The sequence below is a fragment of the Pimephales promelas genome, chromosome 14 (genome assembly GCF_988280905.1).
Source record: "Pimephales promelas chromosome 14, fPimPro1.hap1.1, whole genome shotgun sequence".
NCBI classification, from domain to species: Eukaryota; Metazoa; Chordata; class Actinopteri; order Cypriniformes; family Leuciscidae; genus Pimephales; species Pimephales promelas.
Window position 1 is genome coordinate 14,945,571 of NC_142782.1, and position 16,054 is coordinate 14,961,624.

General features: G+C 37.1%; 2 protein-coding genes across 2 annotated transcripts; both read left to right on the forward strand.

Moving 5' to 3' along the window:
- Positions 1–615: 615 nt before the first annotated feature.
- anapc5 (anaphase promoting complex subunit 5) lies at positions 616–10,619 on the forward strand. The gene is made up of 17 exons (XM_039663447.2): positions 616–1,162; positions 1,306–1,385; positions 1,481–1,584; positions 2,221–2,443; positions 4,385–4,445; positions 4,543–4,644; positions 4,726–4,916; positions 5,073–5,154; positions 6,598–6,690; positions 6,866–7,047; positions 7,333–7,468; positions 7,582–7,656; positions 7,741–7,862; positions 7,941–8,048; positions 9,650–9,797; positions 10,006–10,168; positions 10,244–10,619. Exons 1-17 carry the CDS (start codon positions 962–964, stop codon positions 10,453–10,455), a joined length of 2,283 nt encoding a protein of 760 aa, XP_039519381.2. The 5' UTR covers positions 616–961; the 3' UTR covers positions 10,456–10,619.
- Positions 10,620–10,715: 96 nt separating this feature from the next.
- Positions 10,716–13,314, forward strand: gpx8 (glutathione peroxidase 8 (putative)). The gene is made up of 3 exons (XM_089119471.1): positions 10,716–11,001; positions 11,126–11,387; positions 12,933–13,314. Exons 1-3 carry the CDS (start codon positions 10,795–10,797, stop codon positions 13,094–13,096), a joined length of 633 nt encoding a protein of 210 aa, XP_088975597.1. The 5' UTR covers positions 10,716–10,794; the 3' UTR covers positions 13,097–13,314.
- Positions 13,315–16,054: the final 2,740 nt, after the last annotated feature.

Genomic DNA, 16,054 nt, shown 5'->3' on the forward strand with positions numbered 1-16,054 from the left:
AAGATATGATTAATTTTGCCATTTTGTCCTCCTATCCGGTTCTGCATGTATGTAAGAAAGGCTGTAGAACTTCAATTTGTAATTTGTTAGTTTATTGGTGGTACAGAAAACGACACCGCAACCCTTCGGCATGATTGTCCCATGTATTTCAATGAGCGCCAAGGCAATGATTTCCCCCACGGGCTAAATTCACACCACGTGACGGGGCGTTCCCGGGGGCGTTCCCAGACCAACCGACTGTATCTATGCATATATAAAAATAATAATACTTGCGGACATCTGATTTAACGATTAAACGATTAAAGATCAAACGATTAATGATTCCTGATTTGTCTCAGGAATATTGAAAATTATCTGAAAACCCTTGAAATTACCATTAAACTCTGTAAAGTCTATGACTCTGTTCGATTTATCAGCACTCTGCAGCGCGTACTAAAAGATGATTTTGAATGTATTTTTCGATGTATCATCATCAGGTTAAATGTCTCGAGAGTACTGAACTGAAAACCATATTTTTCAAAGACACCTGACTCGTAACGGACTCATTGACACGAATTGTTCACACAAACCGATACAAAGAACTGATCATTAAAAAAAAAATCGATTCGTCTGTGCTCTACATTGCGTCCTGAAACGTAAACGGAACTGGAGGGTATTTTGAAGAAAAGTCTCCGGCTGATTGTCAGCAAATGTTCCATGTGAATATATTCCAATATGTCCATGTTTGATTAATAACCTAACACATTAAACAAAGTGGTTATGATTACAGATTTTCACGTTATCAATCGACATGACTGCATTTGAAACACCGTTGATATTTTAACGTTACCGTATTAGCACAAATAATGAATGTTAGCTTACCACATAGCATAGTTGTTTTTTCTTCTATTAAAATAGAATATTTACTGCACCGATATTCTTAATTGTATTAAAATTTGAGGAATATAAGGACCGGGGGGCAATGGCCAGTGTGCATGAAAGTCTGTATTTCAACCCCATGATGACAAATGGGGTTGTTCATGCCAATATCTTCGGTATAAAGGATTGGGTCACTCCATACAAGATCGCAGTGTTAGCTTTACTGTATGAGATGTCCACAACCAAACCAATGGCACTTCTAGACAGAAGACGCCTGAACAAACTCATCCTGCCTTTACAACAGGTATGTAGCTTGTTTTCTTGTAGAGCTGTTTATGACTACCCTGTGTGTCCCTTAAAAAAAAAGAAGAATGTGTTGTTTTCAGACATTTAATTTTCTAGATTAAACCATACTGCACATGTTTGATTTGTGTTTGTGATGACCAGGGTGCAGATTTGACTCTGAAGCAGTTTGTGAAGATAGTAGAGGAGTGCTGTCCTCACATGGTCAATGCTGTTAAAGTCAGGTACAGTAGGCATCTTATCTTTATAAAGAACTTTTCTACCTGGGTAGGTTTTCATATATTAATCGTACATATAATCAACACCTTCTGTTTTTCAGGTTGATTTTAATGGCTGGTGGAGAGTTGCAGGACATGGAGCACTTTTTTACTATCCTGCCAAATGCATTCAGTGACTCGGAGGCATTCAAAACTAGTGTTGTCGGTACGTATACGTGTTTTCTTTCAGGGCTATAACCAAAATGACTATCAAATATTGTCCAATTTAAAAGGTTAGTTCACCCAAAAATTAAAATTCTGTCATTTACTCTGCCTCATGTCTGTGTGACTTTCATTCACCTTTGGAACACAAATGAGGATATTTTTGATGAAATCCGAGAGATTGCTGTCCCTGCATTGACAGTCCACACAACTGATACTTTTACATTTATTCATTTAGCTGACGCTTTTATCCAAAGCGACTTACAATTGCTATATTTGTCAGAGGTCACACGCCTCTGAAGCAACTAGGGGTTAAGTGTCTTGCTCAGGGCACACATATATATTATATAGAACTATATATAGAACTAATTTTCTTTAAACTTTCCACCATATGTCCACCTATTAACCCATTTTATCGAATCATATAATTCTGAAGAATCATATAATTCTGATTAATTCTAATTCTATAAATCATAAAAATGTGTCAGATGAGATCATGTTCTCCATTGAAGTACATTGATCACATTCTAACAGTATAAAATAGTGTTAAGGGGTTATTTTGGGGGATACAAAATATCTGTGATTAATGTGAGACAGATTCATCGGTGAAACTTAACCCTTAATCTCTTTGTGTTTGTAGGTCTGTTCATGCGTCAGATGCTGCTGGCCTACAATAAACTGTCCTTCAGTCAGGTATATAAGCTGTACAAGTCCCTGCAGCAGTACTGCCATCGTGGAAACCTGCCGGAGCTGTCGGCTCTGTCCACTGAAGACATGGAGCTGACCAGCAATGAAGACCCCAACGCCGACTGTATAGACAAAGATGAGCTGGACACTACATCTCTACACCAGTCCGAACTGAGGTCAGATGGAATCATGTGTTTCTTGTATTATTAGTGGAATAAGGGGTGGGTTATTGTGTTGGGGTCAGTTTGACCCATATTGGTACTCTTTATTTCTTGTAATTTTGTGACTATTTCTCATTTAGGTCTTTGAATGTGCATGCTAAGTTTTAACTTGGATCTGTTTTGGAAAGGCTATACAAATTGTGGTTACATCAATTGTGTTAGGGATAAAATGCAATTTATCAAATGTCAACACTTTAAAAACCCCGAAAAGAGTCAGGTTAAAAATGTATTGTATCCTGTCATTTATTGTAACTGGTCAAAGACTAAAATATGAAATGAAGAGTTCAGATGCAAAAGCCTGCAAAAGCATCATAAAAAATGATGATTTTTATCAAGCTTGTATATTTAAGTTCAGTGATTTCACTTAAATGGCAATGATAATTACCTATTAATTGTTATTTAAGTGAACTTAAATATTACTGAACTTAAATATACAAGTTTGATAAAAATCATCATTAAAGAAGAAAGATGGCATTTAGAGGCTTTTGCATCTGAACTCTTCAAATACATTCACAGTTTCACAGTCAAAACATCTGCCAAAGGATGTTTATGTTGTTAGGTTTTTTGGATCTCATGCACTCGACTCTTGCAGGACTGAAAAGCAGAGCAAGAAACCCATTTTACACTCAAGGGGTTGAGAATCAGACATAACTATAGTCTATACATAGCCAGAGACTGTTTTCACAAAGTACAAACAGCAATAATTACTACTTACGCTAAGTACAGATATTTTAGGTTGGTACTGTAAAAAGGGGCACGAAATCGACCCAAATCGCGGAATTCGATTCGTGGTGAAGGTTTCAAGCGTGTTCCGTCTTTTCCATGGCAAAGTGAATTTTAATTAAATGCAATACATTTAATCTTATGTATTAACTCGTTTCATCTGACTCCATAAAATGAAAAGGGTTTATCAATGATATCTGTGCATCATTTAGTAGTTAATGCTTGACTATTCCTTTTAACTCTAATGAAAATAAAGTCAAAGTCTGTTAGAATAGCCAAATATAACAATTTATTATGTCAGGTAAATGTATTATTACAATTCCACAAGATAATCAGAGCAAACCATCAATTGTTTTAGGACAAAGGAACTTTACCCAACATACTACATGAGCTGAGCCTTGAAGACACAACATCACGGGCTGATCTGAATACAGAAAGCAGCCATGAACTCTTGTGCATTTTCCTTAAATAGAGCCAAACCTTACCTGATCTAATCACCAAATTTACCTCATCCAATCACCAAACTACAATGGACTGAAACCCCCACCATGTTTACTGGGGGAAGGAGAGTTTGCATTCAGATTAACTCAAAGACACACCCTTTTGTGTGCAAGATATTTCTATATTCTTAAAAACCTTATTACCTTTTCTTTAACTTCTTTGGAAATGAGACATTACCAGTCACCCTGAGACTTTTGAAATGATTCTAAACAAGATTATCACATTCACATTAAAAACACATATTCTTGTGTGAGCTTCCTCTGCAAGAGTGTGTGTGTGTGTGTGTGTTGTTCAAGCAAGGTCCTCTTGTCTCCAGAAGACACTGGTCACTGATTATATCAACCAGTTCCAGTTTTCTAGTCTTACAGTACTGTTTATACTTAGTAGTTATTTGCTAAGTTCTCAGTGTGCAAATATAGAAAGAATTCACAATATTATTTATGTCCATTCAGCTAATTTTGCAAATAAAAATATGTGGGTCAAAATTGACCCCTAACACAATAGAAATAGATGGAAAATAATTCAATTTGTCACATATCTCTGTCAAACTAGAATAGATGTTTTATGTTTTTACATGAATGTTTAGGGTTTTTTTTCCATAGTGTCATACTTTTGGCAAACTGCATGGAAACTAATGGGAAGTCTGTGGGGGTTATTTTCTGTTTTCATCAGATCTGATGAGACCCAAGGTCCGCTATCTCAGAAACAAGCAGAATACTTCCTTGCACGACAGGTTTGTCTGAGTTAAACTAGAACAGATTTGGCTTTCATAAACACAGCTGTCTGAGATTCCTTTTGCCCTGTGTGATTCCCATCTTGTTTTTTCCCAGGCGTACCTCCTTAAGAACGATGAGAACAAGGCCATGTCGCCAGCTAAGTTACAGGACGAGCTCAACAACATCCTCAAATTTAATCCTGACTTTGCCGAAGCTGTAAGCTGAACTCCTTCCTTTCAAGAAACAGATGATTCATCTCTTTTTACTTTAACTAAGCCTCTCTCTGTCTCTCCACAGCATTACCTCAGCTATATGAACAGTATGCGAGTGCAGGACATCTTCATCTCCACTCACAGCCTCCTGCACTACTTCGACCGCCTCATTCTTTCCGGTGGCGAAGGGAAAAGCAATGGAGATGAAGGCTATGGGCGCAGTTTACGATACGCTGTCCTTAATCTGGCAACCTTGCACTGTCGTTTTGGGCATTAGTGAGTATTAGTTGTTTTAGTTGTAGATTGTGTTTTGAGCTCTACATTGTGTCAGGAGCATTTTATTTTTGCTGCAAATCAGAATTGTAGCCTCTTAGTCTGAACTGAACTGTTGTTATATGACTAAAGCTGATTTCTATGGTTGTGTATGTGCAGTCAACAGGCTGATCTGGCTCTGCAGGAAGCCATCCGCATCGCACAGGAAGCAAATGACCATGTGTGTCTCCAGCACTGTCTGGTAAGAGCAGTTTCTCTCATTCATTGCCTCCCTACATTTAATAACAAAGGTTATTAGAATTATCATAAAAATATGCAAACTCTACTTTACCTTTATGACCTTTCAGTGAAATGCACTATTCTCATTTTGAAATATATAAATATATACATACATGCATACATTCATACATACAAACATAATGTGTATGTGTGTGTTTGTATAAACATTCTTTTTGTAGTTAACAGTTAATACTAATCTACCCATTTCCAGAAAAGTTGGGACATTTTGTAAAATACCATGACCTTATAGACCTTATGCACCAGAGAAACAAGTGCGCCGCCATCTTTAGAATATTGTCTAAAGATGGTATTGGAAATGTTAAATCTGAAAGCTGGATCACTCCTCCATAGGCTTCTAAGGGATCGAAACTTGCCGGACCAGAAACGTTATTAAAGGCATCGTTAAAATAGTTCAAGTGACTACAGTGGGTCAATCTTACGTTTATCAAGTGACGAAAATACTTTTTGTGAAAATGAATAGTTGAATAAAATTGTAATTTTTGTTTGTTTGGGTTTTTTTTGCGCACAAAAACAAGTTTCAGTTCCTTAGAAGTTTCAATCCCTTAGAACCCTAGAGGAGTGTTCCAGCTCTCAGATTTCATCAAAAATATCTTAATTTGTGTTCCAAAGCTGAATGAAAGTCTTACGGTTTGGAACAAAATGAGGGCGAGTAATTACTGAGAGATTGTTCATTTTTGGGTGAACTATCCCTTTCACCAGACAATCTAAAGAACAATGCTGATTTTTATAGCTTCTCATGGGCATTTAAAGACTGGTTTTTAGAGCAACAGTCCTGTTCACACTAAGGGCACCAGACGGGTGTTTTGGCCATTGGATGATACCCTGGTGGGTACCATCGGATGGCTTTTTCATTGTACTGTGTTTTTGTATGTAATATTGAAAGGAAAAAGAAAACAAATTTTTTTTTATTTTATTATTATTATTTTTATTTTATTTCTTTTTACTTTTTATTATTATTATTTATTTTAATTATTATTATTATTATTTTTTTTTGTCTTTTTTTAACTTTGTATACTGTACTTTCCTAGTAAATTGTCTTTTTATATTGTATTTAAATAACCATCACTGTTACATGATTTTTATATGTTAATTGTTTTTGTAATGTAATTTTATCTTGTCATGTGTTTGTATTTGTGTAGGACTACAGATGGAAATTAGCATAGTGCTAAATCTGGTGCAGCCATCTTTTCAATGTAACTGCACATTGTCCTGTTATAAATAAATAAATGTTTAAAAAAAAACTCACAAGGGTTAATCGGTTTAAGCGATTAATCGGTTCTGGTGTCAGTAGAGAGGTTTGATGATAGTGTGTGTTTGTGTGTATGTATATTATGCTTAACAGTGTCTGCTGTATTCTTATTTTATTTCTAATTTGTGATTTTAGAGTTGGCTGTACACACTAGAACAGATGAAAGGATCTGATAGTGTGGTACTAACAGAAGACTCTGTGAAAATTGCAGCTCACTTTTGCCTCCCTGTAAGTAGCTCATTAAGATGGAACCATTTAATGCCCTTATAATAGGGAAATGCTTTGAATAACCACCAGGCATAATAAATGGCATCAGGCACATTAATTCAGCGCATATTAATCTCTTTTGCAAGGTCATTGTACAATGAAATAAATAATTAATGCTCCCCATTGTGTTTCGCAGTATTTAGCTTCTCTAGGCATCCAGTCCCTGGTCCAGCAGGGAGCAAAACAGGGCATGCCTGCCAACAAGCTGCTGGACGCCCTGCGAGGAACCGACATCATGCACTGGAAGCAAAGCCTCTCTGAGCTGATAGAAATCAGCCTGGCACAGACCACCTCCATATGGAGGATGTATGGCAAAAGGTCAGATAACGCAGATACCTTCTTTTTTATGAAATTTAAAGGAATTTTAGATGCACCGGGGACCCGATTATAGCACTTAAACACGGAAAAAGTCCGATTTTCATATGTCCCCTTTAAGAGAACTGTGAAGTGAAATTAAATTTCTTTCAATCGTATGTAAATAATATGTCTTCAAACAGACTGTAAGGGCTCACACTTCCATTCTGCATTGATGTTAGTGCTACATCTCCTACAGGTATGCAGGTTTTTATGTTGTTAAAGCAGATTTTTTTGCGTTTTCTGTAGCACTATGGCACGGCAGCAGGCTCAGCTCCTGTTGAATATGAACAGTTTGGAGCCGGTGAACTTTAGCGTGCAGCAGAACAACACTGAGGCCTTTGCCGTCGCTCTCTGCCATCTGTCTGAACTCCATGCTGAGCAGGTACCTGACCGACCTCACAAGTAAATTAAACGTAAATGCAAATGGACAAAATGTATTGAATGCTAAATTAGCATGTTTTCCAGTTCCAGTGATTCTTTTTTTCCCGTCTTCAGGGCCATTATGCTGTTGTGACTGACATCATGAAACACTTGAAGCAGCAGTTTCCTCCCCATACCCAACATGCCAAAGTACTGCTGAACAAAATATAGGCTTCATTAAGCACAAATCAGCATCAGCTATATGATTTCTTTCTCTCTTTCTCTTTTTACCAGCTCTGGATGCTATGCGATCTGAAAATTCAATTTGAAAAGGCTATGAATGATGGGAAATACCATTTGGCTGAACCTCATGTCACTGCTATCTCTGCCTTAAACAGCACTGAGGGATTGTACAGGTAGATAACGGCACATATAATACGTTTTTTTAGTAGGTTGGGCTGTACGAGTGATTGTTACCGTCCTTGTCTGCTCAGGAAAGCCCAGTTGCTGAAGGCTCTGAATCAGACGTCTGAAGCCTCGAAGATTCTACAGCAGCTGCAGCAGCAGTGTGAAAAGACTAAGAACACAGAGATGATCATCAGGTATGTCTTCATGAAAAGAAAAGTCCCATTGGAAATCTGGGATTCAAGATCTAATTGAAAACTGGAAATAAGTGATGATTGACAAAATTGACTTGCACTTTTACTGGCTGCTGAAAACTCAGATTCGTTAAGTATATTAAAATTCAAAACGGTTTGTGATAGAGACCCGAGCAGTCCCGGTCACAAGCAGAATCACACCAGGCATCCGTTTAAAGGTCGTTCCAAAAGAAGTTTAATGCTTTAAAGGCTTTAAACAGTGGTTAAGTGCAAGAATTAAAAACAAAGGTTACAAAAACAGTCTAAAAACTAGCACTGTTGAGGTCACTTCTGATCACCCTTAAATGCATAATTTTCTTACCTTTAGTTAATTGGAACATACCATTTTCATTAAAACTAACTCTTGTTTCTCTAAACATTTCAGCAAATTCCCTCAATGATAGTTAAGACAAAGAGTTTAAAAACAATCAATATTCAGCATTGTACTGTGTTCAGCATTTCCCCACCTCCCAGGGTGTGCACATACCTAAAGTTAAGGCCCACTCTTCTAACAACAGGAAATAAAAAAGTAAAAACCCACATGAACAATTATTTCATGCATAAAAATAATAAGGACACAATTTTGAGGGATGGAGAAGCATTTTTTTTTTTTTTTTTGCTTTAAAAAAGACCCCAAATTTTTTAAGTCTATCTACCTTATTCTACGCCCGTTCTATTTCCCATGATTCATTGCGGTTTCAACTGACTAAACTGACCGTTGAAGTATTGTTTAAATAGAATGCTAGCACTCTAGTCCAGACCACTCATCTATATACAATGATATATTATATAGATCAGTGGTCCAGACATTAGAAAAATATCAGTTTACACATGCGTTTTATATTCACGGACATGACCGTTATTAAAGCGACTTTAAAACTTTCACCGAGATTTTAAAGAGAAACCACAAAGAAACCTTTCTTTAAAGTGAATTTCGTTTTTTTTATTATTTGAATCTTAATTTAAACTAATGTTTCATCAACCAATTGACTGGTTTTAATAAATAAGAGGTATATAAACAATAGATGATCATGACAGAGGCGACCGCGACAGCGCGCAAACTGGACTTTGGTCTGAAACTCGGCGTAACGTTATGCCTAACCTCACAGCCCTGAGAAATATATAGACTATGCATCTTTGAAAGCAGGGGTAGACAGGAGTAAAGGGCTAACCTGTTAGTACTGTTCTGCAGTCGGAGTGATAGAAACTGTCGGATGTTTGCTGGATTTGGGAGATCGTGCAGTCATGCATCAGCTATCCTTTGGAAGTTATGAAGAAAAGAAAAACGTTCATTTTTTTTTTTTTATCTGTGATTTAATAAAAAAATAACGTGATCAGATCACATTTGATGAATGTTTTTTTCAATTTAGTTTAGCGATGTGAGGATGACACAATCTAACACGGCAAAAAAGCATAGACTAGACTCGAACCGGAAGTTGACAACCGGAGTCGTTGTCATGGCGGCGCCCATTGTTTAGAGCAGAATAAGGTGGATAATTGAAATCTTTTTGGAACGGCAGTGTTCCCGTGTCAGTTTTTAACTCTGCATTGTGTTTGTGTGGCAGGGTGATGCTGGCCTCTGCTGAACTCCACTGGGACTCTTCTGGATTTGCATCAGGTCTGCCATTACTCTTACAGGCTCTTGCTCTGTCACGCCAACACAACCTGCAGAGCTTGACCTCAGAGACAGTGTTACACCTGGCATTTACACAGGTACACCAACAAGAACCTTCACAGTTTGTGCTCAGATACCTGATAATGACTGACAAATGCTCACAAAACACCTCCCAGTTCCATGATTTCACTTAAGAATTCACTTGTTTTTTTTTTTAACTATACCTGTATGTTTGTTAGATTAAAGATCAAGAAATTGTGTAATTTTCAACTAGGAGTGTCTGATATTGATCATCTCTCTTCATAGCTGATGTTGGGGATTCCCGAGCAGGCTCTTGCACTGGTGCAGGACGTGTTGGAGTCCGTTTTGGCTCACGGTTCTCTGATGGACAAGGGCAGAGCTCTGCTATTGGCCGCTCGCTGTCAGATGACTTTAGCAGGAACTACTGCTCAGAAAAACAGACTGACTGGTACTGCCCGAGTCCATCTCACTGTATTCAAGTCATACTTCATACGTTTAAGTGATTTATGTTTTTGTCCTACAGCACTGGAACAAGCCGTGCACACTTTAGAGGAGGCAGCTGTGTATTTCTCTCGTCTTGACTGTAAAGAGCGTACGAGAGACATACATTATCTACAGGCACGCTTGCATCACACTCTCGGCAACGTCTCTCAACGCAACAAATACGCCTTGCTCTTCCGCCTGCTGGATCAGGAGCTGCCGTCCTCCGGGATGACTGTGGTCAATCGTCTTTAGGGAAACATCTGCTATGGTGTTAATGTACGACTCCAAACATTGTACTGTGTGCATACTGGAAATAAATTTTATTTTGTATGTGAAAAACTACATTTTGACCGTTTTTCATGCTATTTTAATATGTACAAAGGTCTTAAAATAAAAGAGTAGAAATTACGAATTTACACGGTAGACAATATTATATGAATTAATGCAAATTTAAGGTGCTGAGCTGACCCTTCCTACCGAATAACTTTCTGACACGCCCCTTTCATTTCGACACGCCCACTTTCTAGCCAGCAAAAGAAAGCCATATTTGAAGTTTTTCTCCCAGATTTCTCCACATATTTATCCTCCATCATGGAGGCGCTTGGGGGATACCCCACCAAATCATCTGCTTCTAAAGCAGGACTGTTCAAGGTTTTACTGAGTGTGGCCGTGTGCATGGGCTCACTGTATCTGCTGCAGAGTAAACTGTCAAAGTCGCGAAAAGCCAAAGATTTCTACTCATTTGAAGTGAAGGACGCGAGAGGCAGAGCTGCCTCGCTGGAAAAGTATCGAGGGAAAGTAAGTTGCATACTTTTAATGTTTTAAGTGGTTTGACTTAATTTGTAAGACTTTTTAGAAACATAATTGCCCTAGTTTTGTGCTGCAGTATTTTGACTCGAGGGCTCGCTGTCTCTGATAACAGGTCTCTCTGGTTGTAAACGTGGCGAGTGGAAGCGAGTTAACGGAGCAGAATTACCGTGCTCTGCAGGAGCTTCACCGAGAGCTCGGCACGTCTCATTTTAACGTGCTCGCGTTTCCCTGCTCGCAATACGGTGACACCGAATCAGGCACCAGTCGGGAAATCGAGGCTTTTGCCAAATCCAACTATGGTGTAACGTTCCCCATCTTTAGCAAGATCAAAATAATGGGGTCTGAGGCTGAGCCCGCATTCAAATTCATCACAGGTAAGTTAGGGTTTACCTGAGGATAATCTTCATTCAAAAACTTTTTACACAAAATAAAAATTGCAGTACCTTTGAGCAATAACATCAGAACGACAGTCACAACAATATGTGTTTTCTAGATGTATTCTTTAGAAGGGCGACCCCTTATGGGTGCTGCCATTTCGACGTCACTTGACCAGTTCCTACTTGATTTTGAGAAAGTATTTGTAATAACAGCAGTATATTTATTTTGTATAGTTCAAAATTCAAAGCATAAATATAAAAGTAGGCCTACATAAAAAAACACAAGAAAACCAATCAAAACTCCACCTCGCATAATATCAGTAGCTTGTGTTGGGATGCTGGTTCATCCTAATGTATTAATGCACTATTCAATGCCATTATGCAGTATAAATAGTGTGTGTTCTGTGTTTACAAGCTCAACTGCCACTCTAGGGAAAACACCGTTGTGCCACCCACACCACACTTCACACTCACGATTAAACACGATCTTTGAAAATAAAACTTCATGATTATTGGACACACACATATGGGGTTAGAATTGTTGTTTTATTCCAAATACTTTGATTATGATCCACACACAAATGTAAGGAGATTCTCAGAAGTTAAACATTCACAAATATTCTGTATGTTCCACAAAAATGAATTCAATTTTTATATTTGTTCATTTGATTTCTTTCATGAATTCTAATGTTAAATACACCTGTAGAGAAAAATAAAGCACTGTTTTTTTTTGTTTGTTTGTTTGTTTTTTATTTATATAATATGTTGTATTTTTATCTTCAACACTTTGGCATAAATGTCTGCCATTCTTTTTTATTTTATATTTTGATACCTTGTAAGGCTTTGTTTTTAAAATAGGGACATTAGTTTGATTGTAATGCACATGCAAAATAGTAAAACCAATATGCAAAAAAATAAAAACGTGATGTGATATTTTTGCCATATCACCCAGCCCTATATCTCATTCATTTTCATTGGAGAGCTGGCGACTTCCGGCAAAATGAGTGACCATTGGTGACAAAATGACTCGTGACTCGTGCGACAAACGTTTTTAAAAAAAGGACATTTTGCAAGCGACAACCAATAGGAGTGAAGACTGTAGGTGGTGGAGAAAGTTCATTTAGATTTAAAATAAATTAACTAATGGCGTGATAACTTGTTGATATAAATGCAATAATTCCAAACAAATGTCCCAAAAATATATATTAAAAATGTATCTCTTTCTTGACACCCTAGACGGCTGTCTGGTTTACCTATAGATACACGCCATCCCTAGTTCACACTGTAAAAAATAACAAAGCGTGGGCACTCGGTGGCCTCTTCATGCACTCATGCTACTATGGGAATTGGGACACAATTTATGGCAGCTCCTTGCACACATCCAGACCTGTACATTTTAGTGACAGCCCAGCTATGGGATAGTAAAGCAAACCCTAACCTCTGGTTTGAAATATGAGGACATTTCTAAATTAATTCATATATAGGCCTAGTAATATTGAATAATGAATAATATTTACATGTCTAAAACTTTTTCCTTTCTAGATTCTGTACAGAAAATGCCGAAATGGAACTTCTGGAAGTTTCTTGTGAGTCCGGAAGGCCAGGTGGTGCGTTTCTGGAAGCCGGAGGAGCCCATAGAGGACATTCGAAAGGAAGCCACAGCCCTTGTGCGGAATATAATACTGAAAAAAAGACAGGAGCTATGATGTGCACAACCCCCCTCAGAGACTCATAAGTGAAGCATTGTGCACATTTAAGTGCGTATAGATCATCTGTGGTCAAATGCGGGGGGCTTCACCTGCATTGATTTCTATGAGAATGAATAATGCTGGTTAATGTGAATGATACTGACAGAAGATGATCGCTTGAGGCCTGGCTTTGTGTGCTTGTGTATTTAATAAAATTTTACATTTTGTCATTGGTATGATTTTGCAAAACATGAGGAGCTTTTTGAAGATTTTTTTACTAGTTTGATTCCTGTGACAATGTGCAATAATGCACGTTTCTGATCATTTTTCTGGTATGTCTGTCAGTCAATCATCAATTAAATATGTCACTTATCTGGAAGGTATTGCAGATAAATGCATATTCATAATTACTTTAATGATGTAATTTAAGAAAATAATTACAAACTTTATTATAAATGATTTATCAAGAGGAGCTGAATTTGCCATTGGCTGATGGTAAAATAGTAACAATGAATCTAAAAATTGCAAGGGATCATCAGTGTGAGTAAAATGCTTGTTATGCTTAACATCTCGAAAAATACATCCAATTTGGTTACAGTTTGATTTGTTTGGGGTTGTTTTAAACCTTTAATCCTAACAAAATCCATCATCAAAATTTTTCAAAGGAATGTTGTTTGATTCAAAAAGGTTATATTATAAGAAAAATCTGTATTTTAAGCCAATTTCCTCTGGGTCATAATAACCATAATGCCTAACACAAAACTCTTGATGCATATTTAATTATTATTCCTGTAGTTTTGTTATTGTAATTTTCTTGTTTTATCTTCATTGATTCTATGACAGTCTTTTGCCACTTGGATAGCCTAGTTCGTGGAGTTGTTTGATTTTTTTAAACACTCTTCTATAAACCAATTTAAATCTAGCTGATTTGACGAAAAAAAAAAGAATGTCTGATAATAATTTTCATCCATGTCCACTAGATGTAACAGAATTATCAGTAACAAAAGGGTGCACGGGGCATTGTGCAAAAATAATGAATAATCTACTCTGACCTGCAATGATAATCCAGAAAGGAAGACCTGCTCAGCCTCCTGTGAGGAGATATCCCAGCCAGGAGACAGACAGGGCATTTATGATTGCCTATGGAAAAAGTAAATATAAATGTACAATAGGTAATATATCTCATATTCTTTTTCAAGTAGAATAAGATTTACAGGATGTAACGTCACACATAAACACTAAAATAATATATTTTTATATGTACCCTTAATCCAAATAAAAACATGAAATTGGTGAAATAATAATAATAGTATAGTAGACATAACAAAAGTTTCAGTTGAGAGTACTGATACTAAATACACCAAGAGACATCACAGGGGAGTTAAATGACCAATATGCAAGTTGAAGATAATTCATAGCTCTAAAACAACATCAAACCTTATTGATTCGAATTACGTCGATATTTTGACAATTTATTTCTAGACTAGGCCTATTTATTTAGTCGTTTGCGTTATTCGCCTCTGCCATAACGACCTATTGGTTTTCATTAAACCGAGAAAATGGAATTTTGTTTTATTTACGATCCCTGAGAAATGTTCTATTATTTAAAATGCAAAAAACAAAAAAAACACAAAAAAAACAACAAAACTTTTATTATTTTCAAGGTGAAAATGATTCATTTGCATGGATCCACGCCGAAGAAAATGTCTAAATGTCACGTTTTTAATGAAGCAGGCTAATGAGTAAAATGTCTATTTTTCCGGCGTCCCCCCAGCTCCTCGTTTAAGCAAAAGGTACGCTAAAAACAACGTATTACATCGATGTTAAACCACGTTAACCGTGTTAACCATAACCTTAAATACTCGACCTAGCTCCGCTTAGCAATGAGAAGAAACTTCTGTAACTTCAGTGCCCAACCCGTATCACGACAAGACGTGAAATAATCACGTTGGTCCACTTTGGAAAACGTGTAGATGTCACGGTTAGTTTAAACTCACAACCATAAATAGGGCTTTACTGCCCTCTTGTGTCAAATTATATTTCTATATTTATTTTTCCAACAAATAAAACCAAACCCGGAATAAAAGCCCATCCAATACACCCTTTAACATGACCAAAATGCTTAATTAATTTTCAGAGTTGACTCATTCTCCTCTATGCTGCGGGCCATCTCGCGATCATTCATTCAACTATTTTAAAAAGGCAGGATAAAGCACCAATCCACACTTTTTATTAGTCAAATTCATTTAAAAAAATGTAAACTCAAGTATAGAATGTAAGTAGACAAAAATACTGTTGCTAATGAGAAGACAGACAAGACTGCTGCAGGTTATGTGTAATTTTATGGGTATTTTTTTTATTGAGAGTTGTGTTATTGCAGTAAGATCTTTAAGTTTTTGTGATAGTTGTGTGTGTTAATGTTAGATCAGATGTTCTTGGTTCATTTACTGCCTAATGTATAAATGTGTCTCTCACCGTCATGGAGAGAGATGTGTAAGGCAATAGCGCCTTGCCTAAGTAGTTTGTATGTGTTCTATAATAAAAGAGGAAAAGTCAATTTTTTTCTTATTTGTTAATTCAAAAATTTCTCCACCTGTGGGAGGGAGCACTCTGGGTACCCCTTTCGTTTGTTTTTTCGGGCGAAAAATAAAGTTTCTCCAATCTTCTCAAAACTCTGGATTCTAATAGAGGGCCATGAGACTTAAACCTGAGTGCAAAAATGGAGGCTCTAGACCCTTCCAGAGCTGAGATATCGAAACTCAAAATTTCGACCCGAAAAAAAAAACGACAGTGTTACCCCTTACGTTTTTTTCAGTTTTGGGGCGAAAAATCAAGTTTCTCCAATCTTCTCAAAACTCTGGATTATGATAGAGGGCCGCGAGACTTTGACCTGAGCGCAAAAATGGAGGCTCTAGACCCTTCCAGAGCTGAGATATCGAAACTCAAAATTTCGACCCGAAAAAAAACCGACAGTGT